A 17,955-nucleotide genomic window follows, 5' to 3' on the forward strand; every position below is an offset into this window, starting at 1 on the left:
AGAAGTGTGTTGTAATAAACAGAGAGAAGAGCCAAAAGGATATTTCTATCCAGCGGAGGAGTGTCCGCAGACTGCCGTCCACGTCTTCAACTGAGACCCGCTCCAACAGGTAAGTTACTGTGTGATGGAGAGTTTGAGAGGTGGCTGTTTCAGACACAGAGGGGAGAAGTTAGTCTCTCAATCCCTTTACAAAACACAGGTTAAATACTAGATAAACACATGAGTTATCCTGTCTGCAGAGACATCTGTGAGAGGTAATCTTGTTAGTCTGGACCATCTGTCAAACCCTCTTCAGGGGCAGATTGATTAAATGCTACGTTCAGCAGTAGACAGCAACCAACAGCAATCAGACTCATTAGATATGTGGGCTTATAGAAAAACTGCTGCTGGAATTCATTCATTCATTCATTCATTCATTCATTCATTCATTCATTCTTGCATTCATCCATTCATTCACTGCCCTACTTTGATTTGCCTTCTGACGGACCCACATCCTGATCATGTTGTGATGTTAAATATTTGCTCAGGTAAACTCCCAATAAAACAACCACACAAATGATTCCTGGTGATAGGAGCCACCCAGCTGTGCTTTCACTGCACACATCCACGTCACCGGCCGTGGGCCGCTCAGGGTGCAGGGCTTGTTGGGTTGTAATTCCATTTTAACACGTTCCCAGGATTTCAGTTTCATTTGAGATCTGAAACATCTTTACATTTAAGACCTGTTTACCTCACTACTGCAGAGTTACCTTGTCCTGCATACTGAGTTCTCTGTCCCAAGGGTGGAGGCCCCACCCTCAGCAGGACCACAGACACTGCTTTCTTTGACCCGAGTCTGTCACCGATCTGTTTCGTATGTTACCTGATGCTTCATCTGCTTCGGGAGGCAAAGCAGCTTTATTTGTATTGCACATTTCATTCACCAGAGCAATTCAATGTGCTTAAGGTAAAACATTACTTAGTGACTAAAAAGTAGATGATAATTAACATGAAGGCTATTTAAAAGCTAAGATAAGAAGATGAGTTTTTAGGCATTACTGGGTAGAATAGACAGTGTAAAGGTTTTTAGCTTTGACAGAGCTTCGGTCAGAGTTGGGGCTTGTATAATATCAGCTGGGAGCATGTCAGAGATGTAATTTGGCCACAGAGGTGATTCGATGAGCAGCAAGATTTTGAAGTCAGTTCTCTGAGCGACCAGTAGCCAGTGTGAGGATTTTAAAACTGGTGAGATGTGGTGGTATTTCGTTTGTCAGGACCCCAGCAGCAGCTTTCTGAATAAGACAGAGTTGTCAAAGACCTTTTTTATTTGAAAGCCCTATGAATAGACCAATGCAGTAATATAATATACTGAAAATACAGACATGGTTAAGCTTTTATTGCATCATTTTTTAGATGGTATTGAGTAGATGAAGTGACCAGTTTGATGTGACTATTGACATTTAAATCTAACACCTGAAAGTGCTTTTCCTCACCTCTCCTGTTTCCTGAGGAGAGCAGGGTGTGTCAGATACCGATATTTGCTGCGAGGCCGATCACTCTTCCAGTCCGTCAGGTTTTTATGGAGGAGGTTCGTGCATCTCTGTCAGAGCCTGTTGGAGCTGATTTGCGGAGAACAATATGGGAGTCTCTCCCCTCTCTGAGTCACTGTCCCTCCTACTGTAGGAGAGTATCCTTTACATTAACTAAGCCAGGTGAGTAGGACGCCACGGGGAAGAAAGCTCTGTGTAGGCTCACATCAGAGTAATCATGTGTGACATGTTTAATGGTGTTGAGATTATAAAGTGGTTGGTAACTTTAAGGGGCCGGTGGTGTTATTCTGGTGGCATCATGTTGGCACAGTGTGAAATAGTCTGTGGTGGTGGCAGAAGTATGGAGAAGTAAAAGTCAAAAAAAGTAAGATTACAGTATTAACAACAAAATACTTAAAGTTTAAGAGTGAAACTATGTTACTCATTATGCAGACCTGCCCTGTTAGTGTTATATTATATTATTGATTCTGTTATTATTATTGATGTATGGAAATGTCAGCAGTATTTTAATGTTCTTGTTGGCTGAGGTGGAGCTAATTTTAACTGCTTTATATACTGTTGAAAAGTTTATAGCGATGCCTCCTCTCTTATAAATTTACCATATATTTTGTATGTAAAATCTTAATCTGAAGAGTAACTAGAAATACTGCGCAGTGTCTCTCACTTTAAATCTCTGTAACGTAATAAACAGCACACTGTGCTTAACTTACTTTGACGACATGGGACGACAATCTGGATCATTTTAGAGTGAGACACACATCTCATTTACTGATGCTGAGAACATTAGCTCTGAGGTTAAATATTCATTATTCTTACAGCTGTCTCACGTAAATTACAGCAGATGATTTAATGAACAAGTGCACCGCTGGCAACTGAAAATGAAAGTCGATATTGTCCTTGATATGTGTGAAGAGAGAGAGAGGGAGGAGAGTTTGTCGGTGTGTGGAATCACACACACACGCACACACACACACGCATGCACACACACACACACGCATGCACACACACACACACGCACACACACACACACACACACGCATGCACACACACACACACACACACACACACACACACACACACACACACACAGGGGTGGGCTTGTGCAGCCATGCCCCTCTGCTGAGCAGAGCTGCTACATAAGGAAGTCCTTGTTTTGAACACACCACACCTCTTGTTCTGTCAACACTCTGTGGTTTGTTTTACCTCCGCTGTTTACAAAGTGCATTGCTCACCATAGAATAAAACTATACAACCCTTTTATGACGTGGCTCACTGGACTTTGTCTCCAGTAGAAGGGAGCGCAGATTTATTCATTCTCTCCTATTATTTTCACTAAATAACTTCTCTGTGTGCTCCAAATAAGCGAATAATAATTTAAAGTAACAGTGGGAATGAAATGCAAACTAAGTTATGGGCAGTCAGAGCCGGCGCAGAGGTGTCTAACAGTGGCAGGGGTGTTGGCAGGCGCTAGTTAATGACCATACAATGCAAACCGTCCACCTGAGCCGTCCCACCCTGCAGTTTCATCTAATCAGAACCAGAGTTCCCTCAGTTCCTCCCACTGATCGAAGGGCAGACTCTGTCACTCTACAAGTGACTCTGCTGCAGAAACCCAGTATGGTCTGCCTCTTTAAAGTTTCTGCCCTCTACGCACAATTACTTTTGAGAGTGGGATGCATGTTGATGAGGTGACGAAGAAAAGTGGAAGTGGCTGTTCAGAATTAAGATGCTTCAGTCAGGAAATGTAAGGCAAAACACAGAAGAGAGTACGGCTTCGCTGGAGTTATGAGACTGGTAATGATTATCTCATCACTCTCAACCGAACCATTCATGCAGGGTAGGGTTATGAATAACAGCTAGACAATGAGCTCTCTTGTTGCTGTTTTGCTGAGGGCTAATAGATCGGATACAAAATGATATCAAACTTGTTTATTACTGTTTTACTCCGTCTTTGATATTTTGTTACACAACATAAGTCTGCATGTGTGTGCCAGTGGTAGACGAATTCAGATCCTGTACGTAAGTAAAAGTACCATAACAACTACGTACAAATGCTCCCTAACAAGTTAAAGTTCTGCCCTTTGTTATGAGTAAAAGTGTATTATTGTAATCATTTAACAATGTATGTTTTTTATGTAAAATCTTAATCTGAATAGCAACTAGTAAATAGAGCTGTAAATCCAGAGTAGCCCTCAGTTAGAGCACATACCTCTGCCAAGACCAAACAAGCCCTCACCTGTCTGTGAGGTCCAGGTTATTATTTGGATCTGCATCAAATTGTACAGTTGTAAAAGTCACAGATCTCAACACTGTTATCATGTCTGATTTTTTTACATCAGGATTCATAAATTATTTCCAGAGAAATTGACAAAAATGTCAAAAAAATGTTCTTTCTCACAATTTGAAGGAAATGAAGGATAAAAAAATGATAAAACTTGTAGAGCGCATTCCTCTGCTGCCAAGGCGAAACATTTTCTTCCACCAGATCCAGATAATTGTCAGATTTTTTTTTTTTTTACCTCAAGATCCATAGTTACTGCGACATTCAGAAGTTTTGAAAAATGCTCTCACAATGTTAAGGAAATTATTCATAAAAAAATTCCTGGATCTACCTCTTTAACCGGATCTGCACCTAAAATAAAATGGGTTCTTCCCTGGCCCATGGCCCATCCCTCCACCAAGTTTAGTGCAAATCACTTCACTACTTTCGGTGTAGACAAACTGGTGGTCACTTGCAGTTTCAGCTTCACCAATGATTTACCAGTTCATCCTTCCTGCATCAGCAGGTTGTTTCTGTTTTTGGAGGACAGATTTGTGAAGTATAGAAAATGTGACAGCTGAGTTTGAGTTTTACTGTAAAATACATGGTTTTCCCTCTGTCAGCCCCCCCCATCACTTTTATAGTGAGTCTGTATTCCTGCTGCTCCAGGACTGCAGGCCGGTCACAGGAATGCCCGGCACTGCCTCAGGCTGGACCTATTAACTTTCCCTTTAACTACCTTTCAACTACTGAACAGCACTCCCGGTCGCTCCGCAGTCACTCTCTTCCTCAGACTCTTCAGACTGTCTAATGCCTGTTTTGCCTTCACTCTATCTGTCTCTTTCTCTTTCTGTCTCTCCTAAAGGCTCCATCGTCGTCTGCTGAATTGGACACAGACTCCTCCACAATGGTCATGTATTCGTCACACACACACTTGAGGCTGAAGTATTTGTCTCTGGGGGTGCTGGTGTTGCAGACCACCTCTCTGGTGCTCACCATGCGATACTCCCGCACCCTAAAGGAAGATGGTCCCCGCTACCTGGCCTCCTCCGCCGTGGTGTCGGCTGAGGTGCTCAAGATCCTTGTCTGCACCTTCCTCGTCTTCAGGGAGAACAGTGAGTAGAAAGTTGCGAGTAGCGTGTGTGAGGAGTTCACATGTTTGTTTTTTTTACTCCGTTTTCCGGGTGGCACTACTCGTCCAAGGTCTCGTATAAATGTACCTCCACCTTTCTGTATCTCCTGTTTGTCTCTTCACTCCATGGGTGGTCCCCAGGTTACATTACTGACAACACACTCTCTGTCTCTGCCAGATTTCAGTGTGCAGGCAATGAAGCAGCTGCTGAAGGAGGAGGTTGTCAGCAAGCCCATGGAGACTCTGAAGCTGGCCATTCCTGCAGGGATCTACACACTGCAGAACAATCTGCTCTATGTTGCCTTATCCAACCTGGACGCAGCCACCTACCAGGTTACACATTAATGCACTGGTTCAAGTTCACTGCATGTGTTTGTGTAATTGAACTGATATCAGTAGAGTTTCCAGTCGTCCTGCAGTCATGAATTTAAAGCACTTAGTAGGCTGAAATATATATATATATATTTTAAATCCCTATCTGATGTGTAATTGCCATCAAATTACATTTAGAGATACTAGTATCAAGCACTGACCCCATGTGGACTATAAAGTGTTTGGTTTTTAATTATTGTTACAAAGGAGTTTAATTCTGATGATAAGTTTTTACATCAGACCAAAAAAAAAAAAAAAAGGAAAACTCCTGAGAAATAGTGTTTTTAAATTGTGTGTACTGTGTCTAACTGACGGATATGGTGCCATGCCGATGTTGTAATACTGTAGCTCAGAGTTCATGAGCTGTGAAGAACTGACATTTTGGATAATACAGTTAATTGCTTTCTTGCTGAGAGATTAGATAAGTGATACATTCTTAATTTCTTGCGCTCAGGAAGCTGCAGCTAGCAGTTAGCTTAGCTTAGCATAAAGCGTGAGAGCAGGGGGAAAAGGCAAGAAACCTAGTGTAAAACTGAGAAGCCACTGTAAACTGGTTTCAGCCCTGAAGTGCATTTCTCCACCAATCAACAAGCAATTTTGTAGAAATGATCTTTATAATAAGCTCATGAATTTATAATGTAGAGCTTTTTATGCTTTTCATGGATAAGTGGGGCGGCGTTTCTTATGCAACAATGCAGTTAAAAGGACCATGTGTGTCATGATCTGCGGGGAGGAGCTTTTCTCCGGCGTGTGTGTGTGTGTGTGTGTGTGTGTGTGTGTGTGCAATTTGTAGTTTTCACACTGTGGTTCTTGCATCAATTAAACAAATTTTGGTAGGTGGATGTTTTCCCCTTAGGACAAAGCCAGTCTATCGGTTCCTCCCTGTGTATTGTCTTTATGCTGGCTAGCTATGTCTACCAGTACTTAGCACACAGACATGAGAGTGATATCAGTGGTATCATAACTACTGCTTTGGATGTTGGAGCCCAGTTACTTTCTTAGTTCCTAGCATGACACTGATATGTAGCAAAAACATTTACATTTTTGAAAAGAGAACATGACCATGTTAGTTTCTACTTTTAGTCACATAGCAATTTGCTTTCTCACAACTTAAACTGCACAGACACCAAGAGTAGTGTGTTCTTGACGTCCCTTTTTATAAAATACAAACTCATTAGTTATATTTGAAGGCAGTACGTACCATTAAACCCTATAGCTCTGTGGATTTTTGCATATATTGATTGAATATTCTATTGGGTTCCACTACAGTACAGGCAAGAAATGTGGAAATGATAAGGTAATATTTTGGGATATATTAGATTTTTTCTTATTTAAAATTAGGGTGTTCAAATCCAGTACAGTAGTGAATATTCATTTATCTTTGTGTTTGGATAAAAAACGACAGTATCATGTTTCAGTTTCTATATACAGCCTATGGTTTCAGCCTTTTAGAGAAACCCTCCATTAGAAGTCATTTGAACAACTTGCTTGTAATGGGTTGTGGCTACAGGAGGGGCAGACTTCAGCTCTCTATGGTCACCGTTCTAGGCTTACTTTGGATGTGTGTTTGATATTCTCTTGTCATATTTGACGACCTTACTTTTTGTGTTTGTGCTGTTCTCCACCAAGGTCACATACCAGTTGAAGATCCTCACCACAGCGCTGTTCTCCGTCTCCATGTTGGGGAGGAGGTTGGGCCTCTACCAGTGGCTCTCCCTGCTCCTCCTCATGGCTGGAGTCACTCTAGTGCAGGTACCAGCAGACACTGAAACTGTGTTAACAAATACACATGAGTAGCTGTTGTTTGTTTCTGTATGATGAATATGACTTTATTCAATCACCAGATGGATTTGCTGTCCCTGCGCATTATATTTGACCCGATGTTTTAACTTCCACAGTGGCCCACAGAGTCTGGTGACTCCGAGCACAAGGTCCTGTCGACAGGCTCCCAGTTTGCGGGGCTGATGGCCGTGCTGATGGCCTGTGTGTCCAGTGGCTTTGCAGGAGTTTACTTTGAAAAAATCCTCAAGGAGACTAAACAGAGTGTGTGGGTCCGTAACATACAGCTGGGTGAGTGGCTATGACCTCTGGGTAAGAGAGATAATATCGAACAAGGGTTTTGTCTAACTGAGATTTACAGGTGTTTTGGCTATTTTCACAACCCCAACCCTCCCCCTGTCACACCAACAGAAATTCATGGTCATTTGCAAACTTCACTGCTTCCTTCACATATATAAAGATATGAATGTGTTGAAGGTGAAGACAAACAGTGAGAATGAAGACTGTTTTTGTCAGTAATGTCCCAATCAACCGTAAAAACTAAAAATAAAAGTTTTGCAACATGGCTCTTCTTATCACACAGCCTTCATGATATGTTCCTCTTTATGGCCAACTCCCATGTTGAGATAAGGAAGTTTTTCTCATTTGCTGTTTTATTAAAAAAAAAAATTCTCTGCAATACTTTGTTTTATCCCCTTTCAAAGAGAAAGATCATTAAGAAAACCAGTGGAGATTTTAGTATTCATAACACTGAATTTGCATCCATTATTAATTCCTTAATAAACATGTTAGGAGAGAATAAGACAGCTACAGTGACTGTTCACTGCTGAGGGTTTAGCTGCTTAGACAGCTGTCAGTACGAGCTCTCCGCTCAGTGTGCAGGGGAGGTTTTCACTGAACACTGCTTGTGTACACTGAAGGGAAAAATGAAACCTGCCACAGAAAACATTTACACTGAAGCAGCCGACGTTTTCCACATGCTCACTAGATGCTGCCCGCAATCAGTCATCAACAAACCACCTCATCACTCCACACTGAGGCAGAAACTGAATTAGTGTTTATGCATTGAGAACAAATTGATCCATCAATTGTTGGGAGCATAAACAAAGAACAAGCAAAGACTTAAGTGTATTAAATTCCTTAAAGTATATTTTCCAGGGGTCAGATATGGAACTGGAAAGGGAATATAACATTCATACAACTTGATAAATGAATGGGATCCAATTCTGCCACAGCCATGTCAGTAACGCCAGCAACGATTACTGAAATAGTTGCATCACAAGCCAGACAGGTTTCCTGGCCAAGAGAGGTTAGACATAATTGCGAGATACATATTATGAGTTTTAAGACTAATTCAAGAGGTCTGCTTTTAGTCTGGACATCAATCCTCAAATTCTAACCTGGCAAGGCAGCTGGTTTCTCACGAACCATCTGGCCCCTCAGGTTAGTCAAATTCTCTACAGACAGGTTAGCCAGCGTTAGGTGTGTCAACGACACTGGGTTTCCTGTTGCATTGAAGTTCAAAGGCATAATATTTGTTCAGTGTTGCTAAACTTCAAGAGAAGAGACAGCGTTGGTGTGGCTGTTATTAAGTTGTTCATTGTTCAAGCCTTTGGTGGTGAAGAATTGCTCATTCATCCCTATAATAATAATAATAATAATAATAATAATAATCTGTATTTATAGAGCACTTTTCAAGGTCTAAGTTCTTGACAAAGGCAGCAACGAAATAAAATCAATAGGTTTCAAAGAAAAGAGAAAACGGTTTAAAAACTGATACAGAGGAATTTTAAGAGAAATAAAACATAAAACTAGGAAAAGCTGTCCGATAAAATTTTGTTGTAAGGTGATTGTAAAACATGTAAATCACAAGCAAATACAATTGCCTTTGACCTGAAGTTGTTTGTAATGTAATAACAACAGAGTAATTCTTGGAACGTCCTCTCTGACAAGTTAAATGATACATTTGATCAGATAGATAATGAACAGTGACATTAAAAACAGAGAGCAGAGCATCAGGCCGAGTACGAGAGTTGACGAGCCTGATGGCTCCAGGGACAAAGGGTCTCTGGAGTCTGTCCGTTGAGCAGCTCTGTGACAGCAGTTTACCACTGAACGCACTCCTCTGCTTCATTATGGTGACGTGCGGTGGGTCACTGTCATTGTCCATGATAGACAGCAGTTTGCAGAGGCTGCTTCTCTCTGCCGCAGTCACCAGAGAGAATCCATCCTCATGCTGACCACAGCTCGCCTGACCAGCTTATCCAGCTGCATCGCGTCTCTCTCTTTTTTAATGCTGCCCTCACCCACCCAGCCTCCTGTGCACCCCAGATACACCCCACACTGGCAGTGTCATCCAGGAACGTCTGCGTGTAGCCGGTCTCTGAGATGTACTTAAAGCCCAATATGTAAAGGGAGAGGAAGACCGTCCCTTGTGGTGCTCCAGTCCAGTGCTGCTAACCACAGTCTCTGATGTGCAGTCCCTCAGCCTGATTTAGTCTGCCAGTGAGGTCATCTGCGTTCCAGGTCATAATGTGTGGGTCCACTTGCATCCTGGCCAGGTTTTCACTCAGTGAGAGGGGCTGTATGGTGTTAAAGGCACTGGAGAAATCAAGTCATTTAGCACGCTGAGCCACACTTCCTTAGGCACGGGGCTGAGGCATGATTTCTTCCACAGTGTGGAGACCCTCACTGAGGTGCTGAAGGGGTTCCCCCTGAGCTCAGCGGCACAGGCCTGCAGTAGTCTTGGCCACGCTGTGTTTCCTGGTCTCCACAGCAGTGATGATATATGAAAGGAGGGGGGAGAGGGGGGGCTGTGTTATCTGTGCTGGCAGCCTGGGGGGCAGGGTGCATGAGCAGTTAACGGCAGAGGTGTGGGGCTGATGGCTAGACACTCAGCAGCTGTTAAAAGCTGGAACAGGGCAGTGGAACCAGTTATAGAAAAGGCTGAACTAGTTTGCTCTCTCCACATTACCATCTATTTGTCAGTACATACCATCCAACACCTCCCTCATGTTATTCTCCTGCAACTGTTTTCGGCCGGGCCGCCTTTAGTATTGTGTTTCACAGTTTCATTGTGGGGCAGTTTTTTCCTTGATCAACATGTCAGCCGCTCCTCCAGGGGGATTCCTCCCTGGTTAAAGTGCTAGACAGGCCACTTGTGTTTGAGCTCAGTATTCCCTGTTTTATTTTTTTGTTTTTTGTTTTGTTTTTTTGACTGGTTCCAGCTGCCAATCACATTGTTCAAGTGGCTTTGTGAAACTACCATTTGCAGCTGTGATTTAATGTGAGCAGACCGTCTCTGTGCCTTTCTATTCCAAAGTTAACTCATGTGATACGTGTGATAGTCAGCTCTGGAAGTGAACTCATGTGTTTTTTTGTTAGCTTCATACTTCGCTTTCAGCACCACATGTAGATGCTTCAATCATTGAGCGGTACGTCTTATGGTCAGCAGCCTGAGTGTGTTTTATTTTGACAGGTAAGAGTGGTGCAGCAGGTGGTGTGTTATTTTTGTTTCAGCTGCTGTAGTGTAGTTGTTTCTTTTATTCTTGCACACCTGCAGGATTGTAACACGGCTTTTGCCTCTTCCTCCTGTAGGATTCCTTAGCCTTTCGCAAGAGTCTGAGGTCCCTCTCTACCTGACCCTGGTCTTTGAAGGCCTTCTTCTTCTTCTTCTTCTTCTTCTTCTTCTTCTTGAGGAGGACCAGGGCATGTTGTTCGCAAAGCAGTGCACAGTTTTCACAAAGAACAACAATATCCATACAAAAGTTCATGCAGTGTGTGATCCCCTCAATGAACACAAGAACTTACATTAGAAAAAAAATGTTATAAACTGGTTTAAAACAGAAAAGACACAACAACTAAAGTTTGGTTTGGCAACATCCTCAGTCAGAAGAAGTTTGTCTAAATGAGGTCGACTTACTTTATGACTGCCAGAGGCACAGTCAGAGGGCGAGGGGTTAAAAGATTACACATTGACTCTTTTGCTCTCCTGCGTGTGTGTGTGTGTGTGTGTGTGTGTGTGTGTGTGTGTGTGTGTGTGTGTGACAGAGAGAGAGAGAGAGAGAGAGACCTCTAGTGCCAGCAGTTAGATGCAGTGAAACAACTTCTAAGGACATCTGTCTGGTTGAAACTCTAAACTACAGTTCAGCTAGTGACCTCATGTCATCATGTCTTTGTTTCTCTGCTCTTGCCTTTTGTCAGTCTTAATGATTTCCTGTCGACCTTTGCGATGTTTTAAATTTTGAACAAGAACGGTAGAAGCTGCTATTTGTCCAACAGAAACCTCATCTCTGTCTCTTCTCGTCTCTCCCAGGTTTGTTCGGCTTTGTGTTTGGCTTCTTAGGAATGCTCGTGTATGACGGCCAGAGGGTGAGAGAGTCGGGAATGTTTCAGGGCTACAACACTATTACCTGCACCGTTGTTGTCTTACAGGTTTGGTCAAAATACATTTGTGTATATGTGAAGCTGATGTTAAAATGCATATGTTTTTTTATGCAGGTTTGTCTTCATGTCGAGTTTTTGCCTGAATGCAAGACTGCTTAAAACTCTGTTCTCTGTCTGCAGGCTCTGGGCGGGCTGGTGGTCGCAGTGGTCATTAAATATGCAGACAACATCCTCAAAGGATTCGCCACTTCTCTGTCCATCATCATGTCCACTCTCATTTCATATTTCCTGTTGGAGGACTTTAATCCCACTCGGTAAACACACACACGCTCATGTACACTCCCCCAAGGCTTGGTTCTAATTTCTCTTTGCTTCTTTAACCATGTCTGTCAGTCAGTTATATGATCAATCCACGACTGTGGTCCAAACTGAAATGTCTAAACAACTATTGAATTATTGGTATGGAAATATGTACAGACATTTCCTGACTTTTCCTCTAGTGCCACCATCAGGTTTCCATCCATGGTTTTTAATGAAATATCTCAACTATGAATTGCGATTAAGTTCAGCTCAGACATTTAGTTTAGTTTAGTTTGATAATCATCCTGTAACTGACGGACTTCTCTAGCACCATCATCAGATCAAAATTTGGATTGTCCAATACTTTGGTTTGTGATCAAATACCTGCAAAACTGACAACATTCCCATCAGCCTCAGCTGTACTTTATGTGTAGAGGTAATTAAGAAATGTTAGCATGCTAACATGCTAAGCTAAAATGGTGAACATGGTAAACATTTTACCAGCTGAACATCTGAGATAGCATTGTCATTGTTTACCATGCTGATGTTGAACTAAGCGCCCTGTGGCTAAGTACAACCTCACGCAGCTGCTGGATGTAGACTGTTGCTTGCATGATATGAACTGAGAGCGCAGTTGTTTGTTTATTGAATCCACTTGTAACGCTTTTTTTGTCCTGTTCCTGTTGCTGTCTTTCTCTCAGGGTATTTTTCGTAGGGGCAGTGCTGGTTATTGCTGCCACATTTCTGTACGGCTACGAGAGCAAACCTGCCAGTGGCAGCACCAACAAGACAGAGACCTCAGTGAACTCTGCTACCTGAGGAGACGCCGCCCAGGACAGCGTAGAGCGGGACTCTATGAACTGTGACGGCCACTTTGGCACGTGGAAATTGAAAATGTGGGAAATGTGGAGATGATCGAACCGGTTACTGCCAATTGACTCGCGACTGTTAAAACTGGATGCGCCCCATCTCTCCTGTAGGAAAATACTGATTTGCACAAAAGATGGGGGTCAGTAATGTGAAATACATTTTTCTCTCATGAAACACTTACAGGTGAACTGTGGAGCTTGACATGTCAACACACATTGTTGCAGTAAAACAAACATACTCTGTGACAGAACTGTCTAATAAAAATGTACTTGCAGTTTAAAGGGACCAGGATGAAACCACGGCCACATGAATGCTGGGAAATGTTATTTTATAGTTATCTATTTCAGTCAAGTTAATTGTATGTGTCATATGATATGGGAGAAGGGATGTATTTACAAACCAAAAAGGGTGTTAATGACAGTGATAGCGCCTGCCTCAAAGAGGAGAAAAATCCTTGACAGAGCTTCCATCTAGTGGCGGAATGAAGAGCAAACTTGCTGCAAAGAGGAGGGGTTACCTCTGTTCAAAGATGCTGAATGTCCTTTTTTATATGAGATGAGATAAAATGGGATGTGACTGCTTTGACCTTGCTGCTCTCAGTCTCATTATTTATATCAAAAGCTCTCATTTTAATGTTATTTAAATGCAAAGTAATCTAAGAACAAATGAATAAATTAAGGCATCTTTTATGCTGAAACAACCAGCTCTGCCTTGATGTCGTTTGTTACTTCAAAGTGAAATGAATGGATGAAACGGAGCTGTACGTGTGTATGTGTGCACCCTCATACGCATACACACACATGCTAATGCATACACACAGAGGTAGGCACACCCATGAATATTTTGAACTGTTTTTCCAGTTCCAGTTGCAGTGCACTCAGAAAAACCAAACCAGTCTCTATAGCAACAGATGGCTGAATGAGCTGCGGTGCAGCAACAACTGTAGACACTGAATTAATATAACCTAGTTTAACCTCTGAGTATTTTACAGGGTGGTAACAGACATTTTTATTCAACGATGACCCTGACAAAAACAGAATTGAGGCAGATGAACAAATTATTTTGCCATTTTTTTCTTGCTGTTTTTTTTTTTTTGTCACAATCTTTGCATAGTTGTAGATTTCAGAGCAAATGAGAATATTTAGTACGGACGTGGTGTGTGTTGAGGTGGACGTGATGGGGAGGAAAAGAGCAGGCAGATGGGAAGGTGAGGCGTGAACCTGGAGAGAAGCACAGATGGAGGATGAGTCATGTGACTCGTGTGTGGAGTGGCAGGCACAGACTTGGACTGATGACACAGTATGGCCTTCATCTGTGATTGTCTGCAGAAACCTGCTGCAAAATAATTGATGTCAGTGATATGAGGAGATATGAGATGTGGTGTGAGCTCATTGAACCAGTGTTTTTAAAAAAAAAAATGGCACATATCCCAAATCAATCCTTGCCAAAATTCAGTCTGGTTTAATTCCACATCAAGGAAACTGTTAAGAGTACATTTAGATTTCCCTGACTGTAGGAAGATTTATGTAACTCTGTAGTGCAACATGGCCTGATTAGTGCCACATCAAATCTACCCTTGTTCTGAGTACAGTTCGGCCCCATTTCAGCGATGATATACGACGTGGCCCTCGCTGCTATCACACTCTTGTTTTAAATTTGTTGTATGGCACGGTTCCAAGTCATTTACACTGCACTCATTGAAAGCATCGCTGACATTATTTATTTAATGTGGTAACAGGTCCAGCTCATCTCTGATGGTTTGTCACCCAATCTGAATACAATATCAGCTGCACTACAGAGACTTGAAAATATGTCTGTGCATAAGTTTGGTGTATTAGCAAAACTCCAGTGAAAACTACAGCAGATGTCTTTTTCTTCCAGACTTTTATGCCAAGTGGGTGCTCTTAATACAATCTGATGGATGTATGAGTTTCATCTTAACCTAAAAAGATTCATATATAATAATATAATAATTTTGTCTCTTAAATTTTCTGAATACATCCTTTAACTCTGGTACTGAGTGTGCTGAAAGGCCTTTATTGGCACTGACGAGGTTTAACCAGCCGTAGGTTGTTGTTTTTTTTAGTTGTTTTTTTTTTGGCTGACTTTTCAATCAAAATGTCTTCAGGTATCAAGTTATACAAAACAAATGCTATTCTTAAACTTCTCAAGGACAGTTTTTTTTGTCTCTCTCACTCTCTCATGCAATAAGATCTACATAAGGATGCAGGATGCAGTTCTCGTTGTGGACTAATACCTCTGTGGTACGTCTAAAAACAGTGTTCCTTCTTCGCTAAAAGGCAGGCAGATCTCTTTCGATACAGTCCAAAACTTGTCAGGGGCCAAACAAGCATTGATGCAACTCCAGGCCTTTGACACTAGTTCATTGTAGACTTTTTTTTTCTGACACCATTCTGTGATGTAATATCCTCTCTGGCTTGTTTAATGGTCCACTTTAATCTCTTAGGGGTAATGAGCTGCTGGCGTCTTGAGAGCAGAGAAACCATCAGTTGTCTCTTCTTTGATAGGCTTCATGACTTCACCTTCACTGGCCCTTTTTCTGCAAGAGGGAACAATTCGACTTGGCTGTCTGCGTAACCACTTGACCCTCTTATTTTGGCGGTATGACCACTAGTGGAGCCCCTCTCCGTGGCCTCCACATTAGCACTTGGGCGTCGTTGGCGTTTGGCCTCCCCAGCGCGTTGGGAGGTATGGGCTCCTGGTAGTTGAGGATGTGCGGTTGCTCCTGGTAGGGACGACCCATCAACGAGGCCCGAGAGCCCAGAGGCATGTCTGGATCCACGGCGATGTCCACCCGCATCCGCCACCGCACCGTCTGCAACACGATACGCTCCTGGAAGAGGAGAGCAGCATTAAATTAATATCATCAACACTGTATAAGGCCGAAGTTGATTATTCGTTTTGTCCTCTACTGCTAATAGATGTGTAGTTAATGTGCATCCTAATGAATTATATAATCATTTCATTTGAACACAGAGGAACGTTTGACTAAGATACAGAATTTTAATGCCAGTTTTTTGTCCCCTGAACCCTCATTTCTGCACTGAGCAGCCAACACAACAAAGACTGGTGTGATCTTTTCTTGTTCTTTTACTTATTAACCAACAATGAGGAAAGCACTTCTTCTCTAAAATAGCCTGGATAGAACATTTCACTTCACAAAGACAACACATAAACACTGTGGGCATTTTGATACACATTTTATGCTGGACTGACTTTTGAAGTCTTTGCAATCAAGAGCCATCGCAGGGGTTATATTCAGCAGAGTTGAAGGCAGTGATGAGGTACTTTGTAACTTTACACCAGAAAGTAAAAGTGCAGGAGGAGCTGATTAGATCGCAGTCAGTCTGTGTGTGATGCAGGTGCAGCGTCTAAAGATTAAGAGTCAGTGTTCTCCATTCAAACTGGGTAAAACATATTGATGACTCTGTGACACTTTGATTTCTGAAGATAATTAAGATATGAGTTTGATGCATGTGGGAACAAACTTGTTTCTCTTTATCCAACCTTGGTGACGGAGTTCATGGCCACCAGCCAGGTGATGAAGCTCTGGTCCCTGGTGATGTGGGTCAGCATGGGCGTGTTGCTGTTGCTGATGGGGACTGCCCAGGTCACACTGGGGTAGAAGTTGTCGTTCATGCTGACGGTCAGGCGGGACGGTTTGGACGTGGGGCCAGTAAGAGTGACCGTCTCAGTGGTGTTGCCGTACCAGGGGTAGCTGACGCCGTCTGAGTCGCTGATGGCCTTGACCCGACCCTCTCGCAGCTCTGGTAACTCCCAGCTGGACCTGCGGCAGTGGACGGAGGAGGACAGAGTGAGAGAGGATGAGAGGCTTTTTTTGGCAGTGGCAGGGGCAGAGTTGTGGTCTATATGTTCTGAGTTTGTCTGTGTAAGTGAGCAGAACAGAAAGGAGGTGTGCACATCCAAACACATACCCACCTAGACACACACACTGAACAAAAAGTTAAAGTCTGAAGGTGTCTTCTACAGACTTACATGCCAATATCACCATAGGTGTTGTAGAACTCCATCTGGGTACAAGCTTGGATCCAGCCCACCACCCAGGTTTCATTACGGGGCACTGGTGGCATCACAACTCCTGCTGAGGCCCTGAAGTAAGGTGTCTTGTAACGGAGCACAATCGGTGAGTTCTCCTCAATGATGGTGGGACACTGGTCAATAGAGGCTGACACCTCATACACCACAATGTTCTCCCGTCTGATGCGGGGCTTGCATGCGATGCTCTGAATACAGCCCATAGTGCAGGCGACAAGCAAAATGAGCAAAACCAGAGAAGAAGGGAGCAGATGATACCTGGCCAGTATGCACATCAGTCCCCTCCGGGTTCCACCCTTGCCTGAAGAGCAGATCTAATCTTTTAATTGCCCATCATCACTGATTGGTTGGGAAGGGGGAAAAGAGGAGAGAGAGAGAATGATGGGGGGGGGGGGGGGGGTATCACAGTCACCATTGATCAAGCTTAAAAGCATCCAACATCATATTTTCAGGATGATATGGAGGTGAGAGCGCAGTGGGGACTGAGGGGGAAGTATCACAGATCTCCGCAGCCTCCTCCCCCCGGTCTGCCTGCTGACTGCCGCACTGCCCTTGGCGCTCGTCCCCAGAAACTGCAATCCGGCCACCCCTGGGCTGCTGCTGCTTCTCCGCCGTGCGTCCGGAGGCTCCTCTGCTCCTTGTCGAGTCCACACGTCCGGCTGCACGTCGGTGCCCCTTGATCCTGCTGCTCTGCTCCCGGCTCTGCGCTGTCATGTCAAGTGGCGACAGGGCAGCCAGGTGCGTCAGAGGAGGGGGGCTGGATGCCTTTTGTTTGCTTGGCTTTACCGTATTATTAGCCCTACATTCGCGCGGCGCCCTCAAAAGATAAAATCGGGCTCTTCATATCTTTGACCTACATGAAAAGAGGCTTCATCAAATGAGCGAGAATGTGGCTTATAAAAGCGAGACAGCGGGGTTATAAAAGGCGATTTTAATGTTTTCCTCGCTCTGGGCTTCCATTCTTGGGGATGCATGAATGGTGCATCATGAATGGAGGCAGCGAGGCAGCATAAACGTGCAGAAAACAGTGACTGTACCCAGCCGTCTCTCGGTTGGTCGTCTCATCGTTGTGTCTCCTCCGAGCTGGTGAGCATCACGGACCGGAGAGCATCCTCTTCGAGCCGCGGGTCGCCTTGTTCGGTTTGGAGGTGCTGATGCTGGAGAGGCAGGGGAGGGGCGTCACCCGACCGCTGCATTGAAAAAAAATAACAAGTGCGAGTGGGCGTGGCTACCAGCAGCAGCATCACGCC

At 43.5% G+C, this 17,955-nt stretch overlaps 2 protein-coding genes across 3 annotated transcripts; one reads left to right on the forward strand and one right to left on the reverse strand.

The window, feature by feature from the left end:
- The first annotated feature begins 22 nt into the window (after nt 1-22).
- Nucleotides 23-13,331, forward strand: slc35a3b (solute carrier family 35 member A3b). Of its 2 annotated transcripts, none has more exons than XM_023414752.2 (8): nt 23-109; nt 4,655-4,904; nt 5,100-5,254; nt 6,923-7,045; nt 7,192-7,363; nt 11,388-11,506; nt 11,639-11,772; nt 12,460-13,331. In XM_023414752.2, the coding sequence occupies exons 2-8, from the start codon at nt 4,697-4,699 to the stop codon at nt 12,575-12,577; spliced, it is 1,029 nt and encodes a 342-aa protein (XP_023270520.1). In that variant the 5' UTR covers nt 23-109; nt 4,655-4,696; the 3' UTR covers nt 12,578-13,331. The 2 variants fall into 2 exon arrangements, with proteins under 2 accessions (XP_023270520.1, XP_023270519.1); XM_023414751.2 differs by lacking the exon at nt 23-109 and adding an exon at nt 3,109-3,323.
- Nucleotides 13,332-14,073: 742 nt separating this feature from the next.
- fam78ba (family with sequence similarity 78 member Ba) lies at nt 14,074-17,898 on the reverse strand. Its single transcript, XM_023414755.2, has 3 exons — nt 16,646-17,898; nt 16,157-16,436; nt 14,074-15,482 (listed from the first exon to the last, which is right to left on the reverse strand). The coding sequence occupies exons 1-3, from the start codon at nt 16,978-16,980 to the stop codon at nt 15,240-15,242; spliced, it is 858 nt and encodes a 285-aa protein (XP_023270523.1). The 5' UTR covers nt 16,981-17,898; the 3' UTR covers nt 14,074-15,239.
- Nucleotides 17,899-17,955: the final 57 nt, after the last annotated feature.

The sequence above is a fragment of the Seriola lalandi genome, unplaced genomic scaffold, assembly GCF_002814215.2.
Source record: "Seriola lalandi dorsalis isolate HSWRI2012SDOR001 ecotype SW California unplaced genomic scaffold, Sedor1 jcf7180002054542, whole genome shotgun sequence".
NCBI classification, from domain to species: domain Eukaryota; kingdom Metazoa; phylum Chordata; class Actinopteri; order Carangiformes; family Carangidae; genus Seriola; species Seriola lalandi.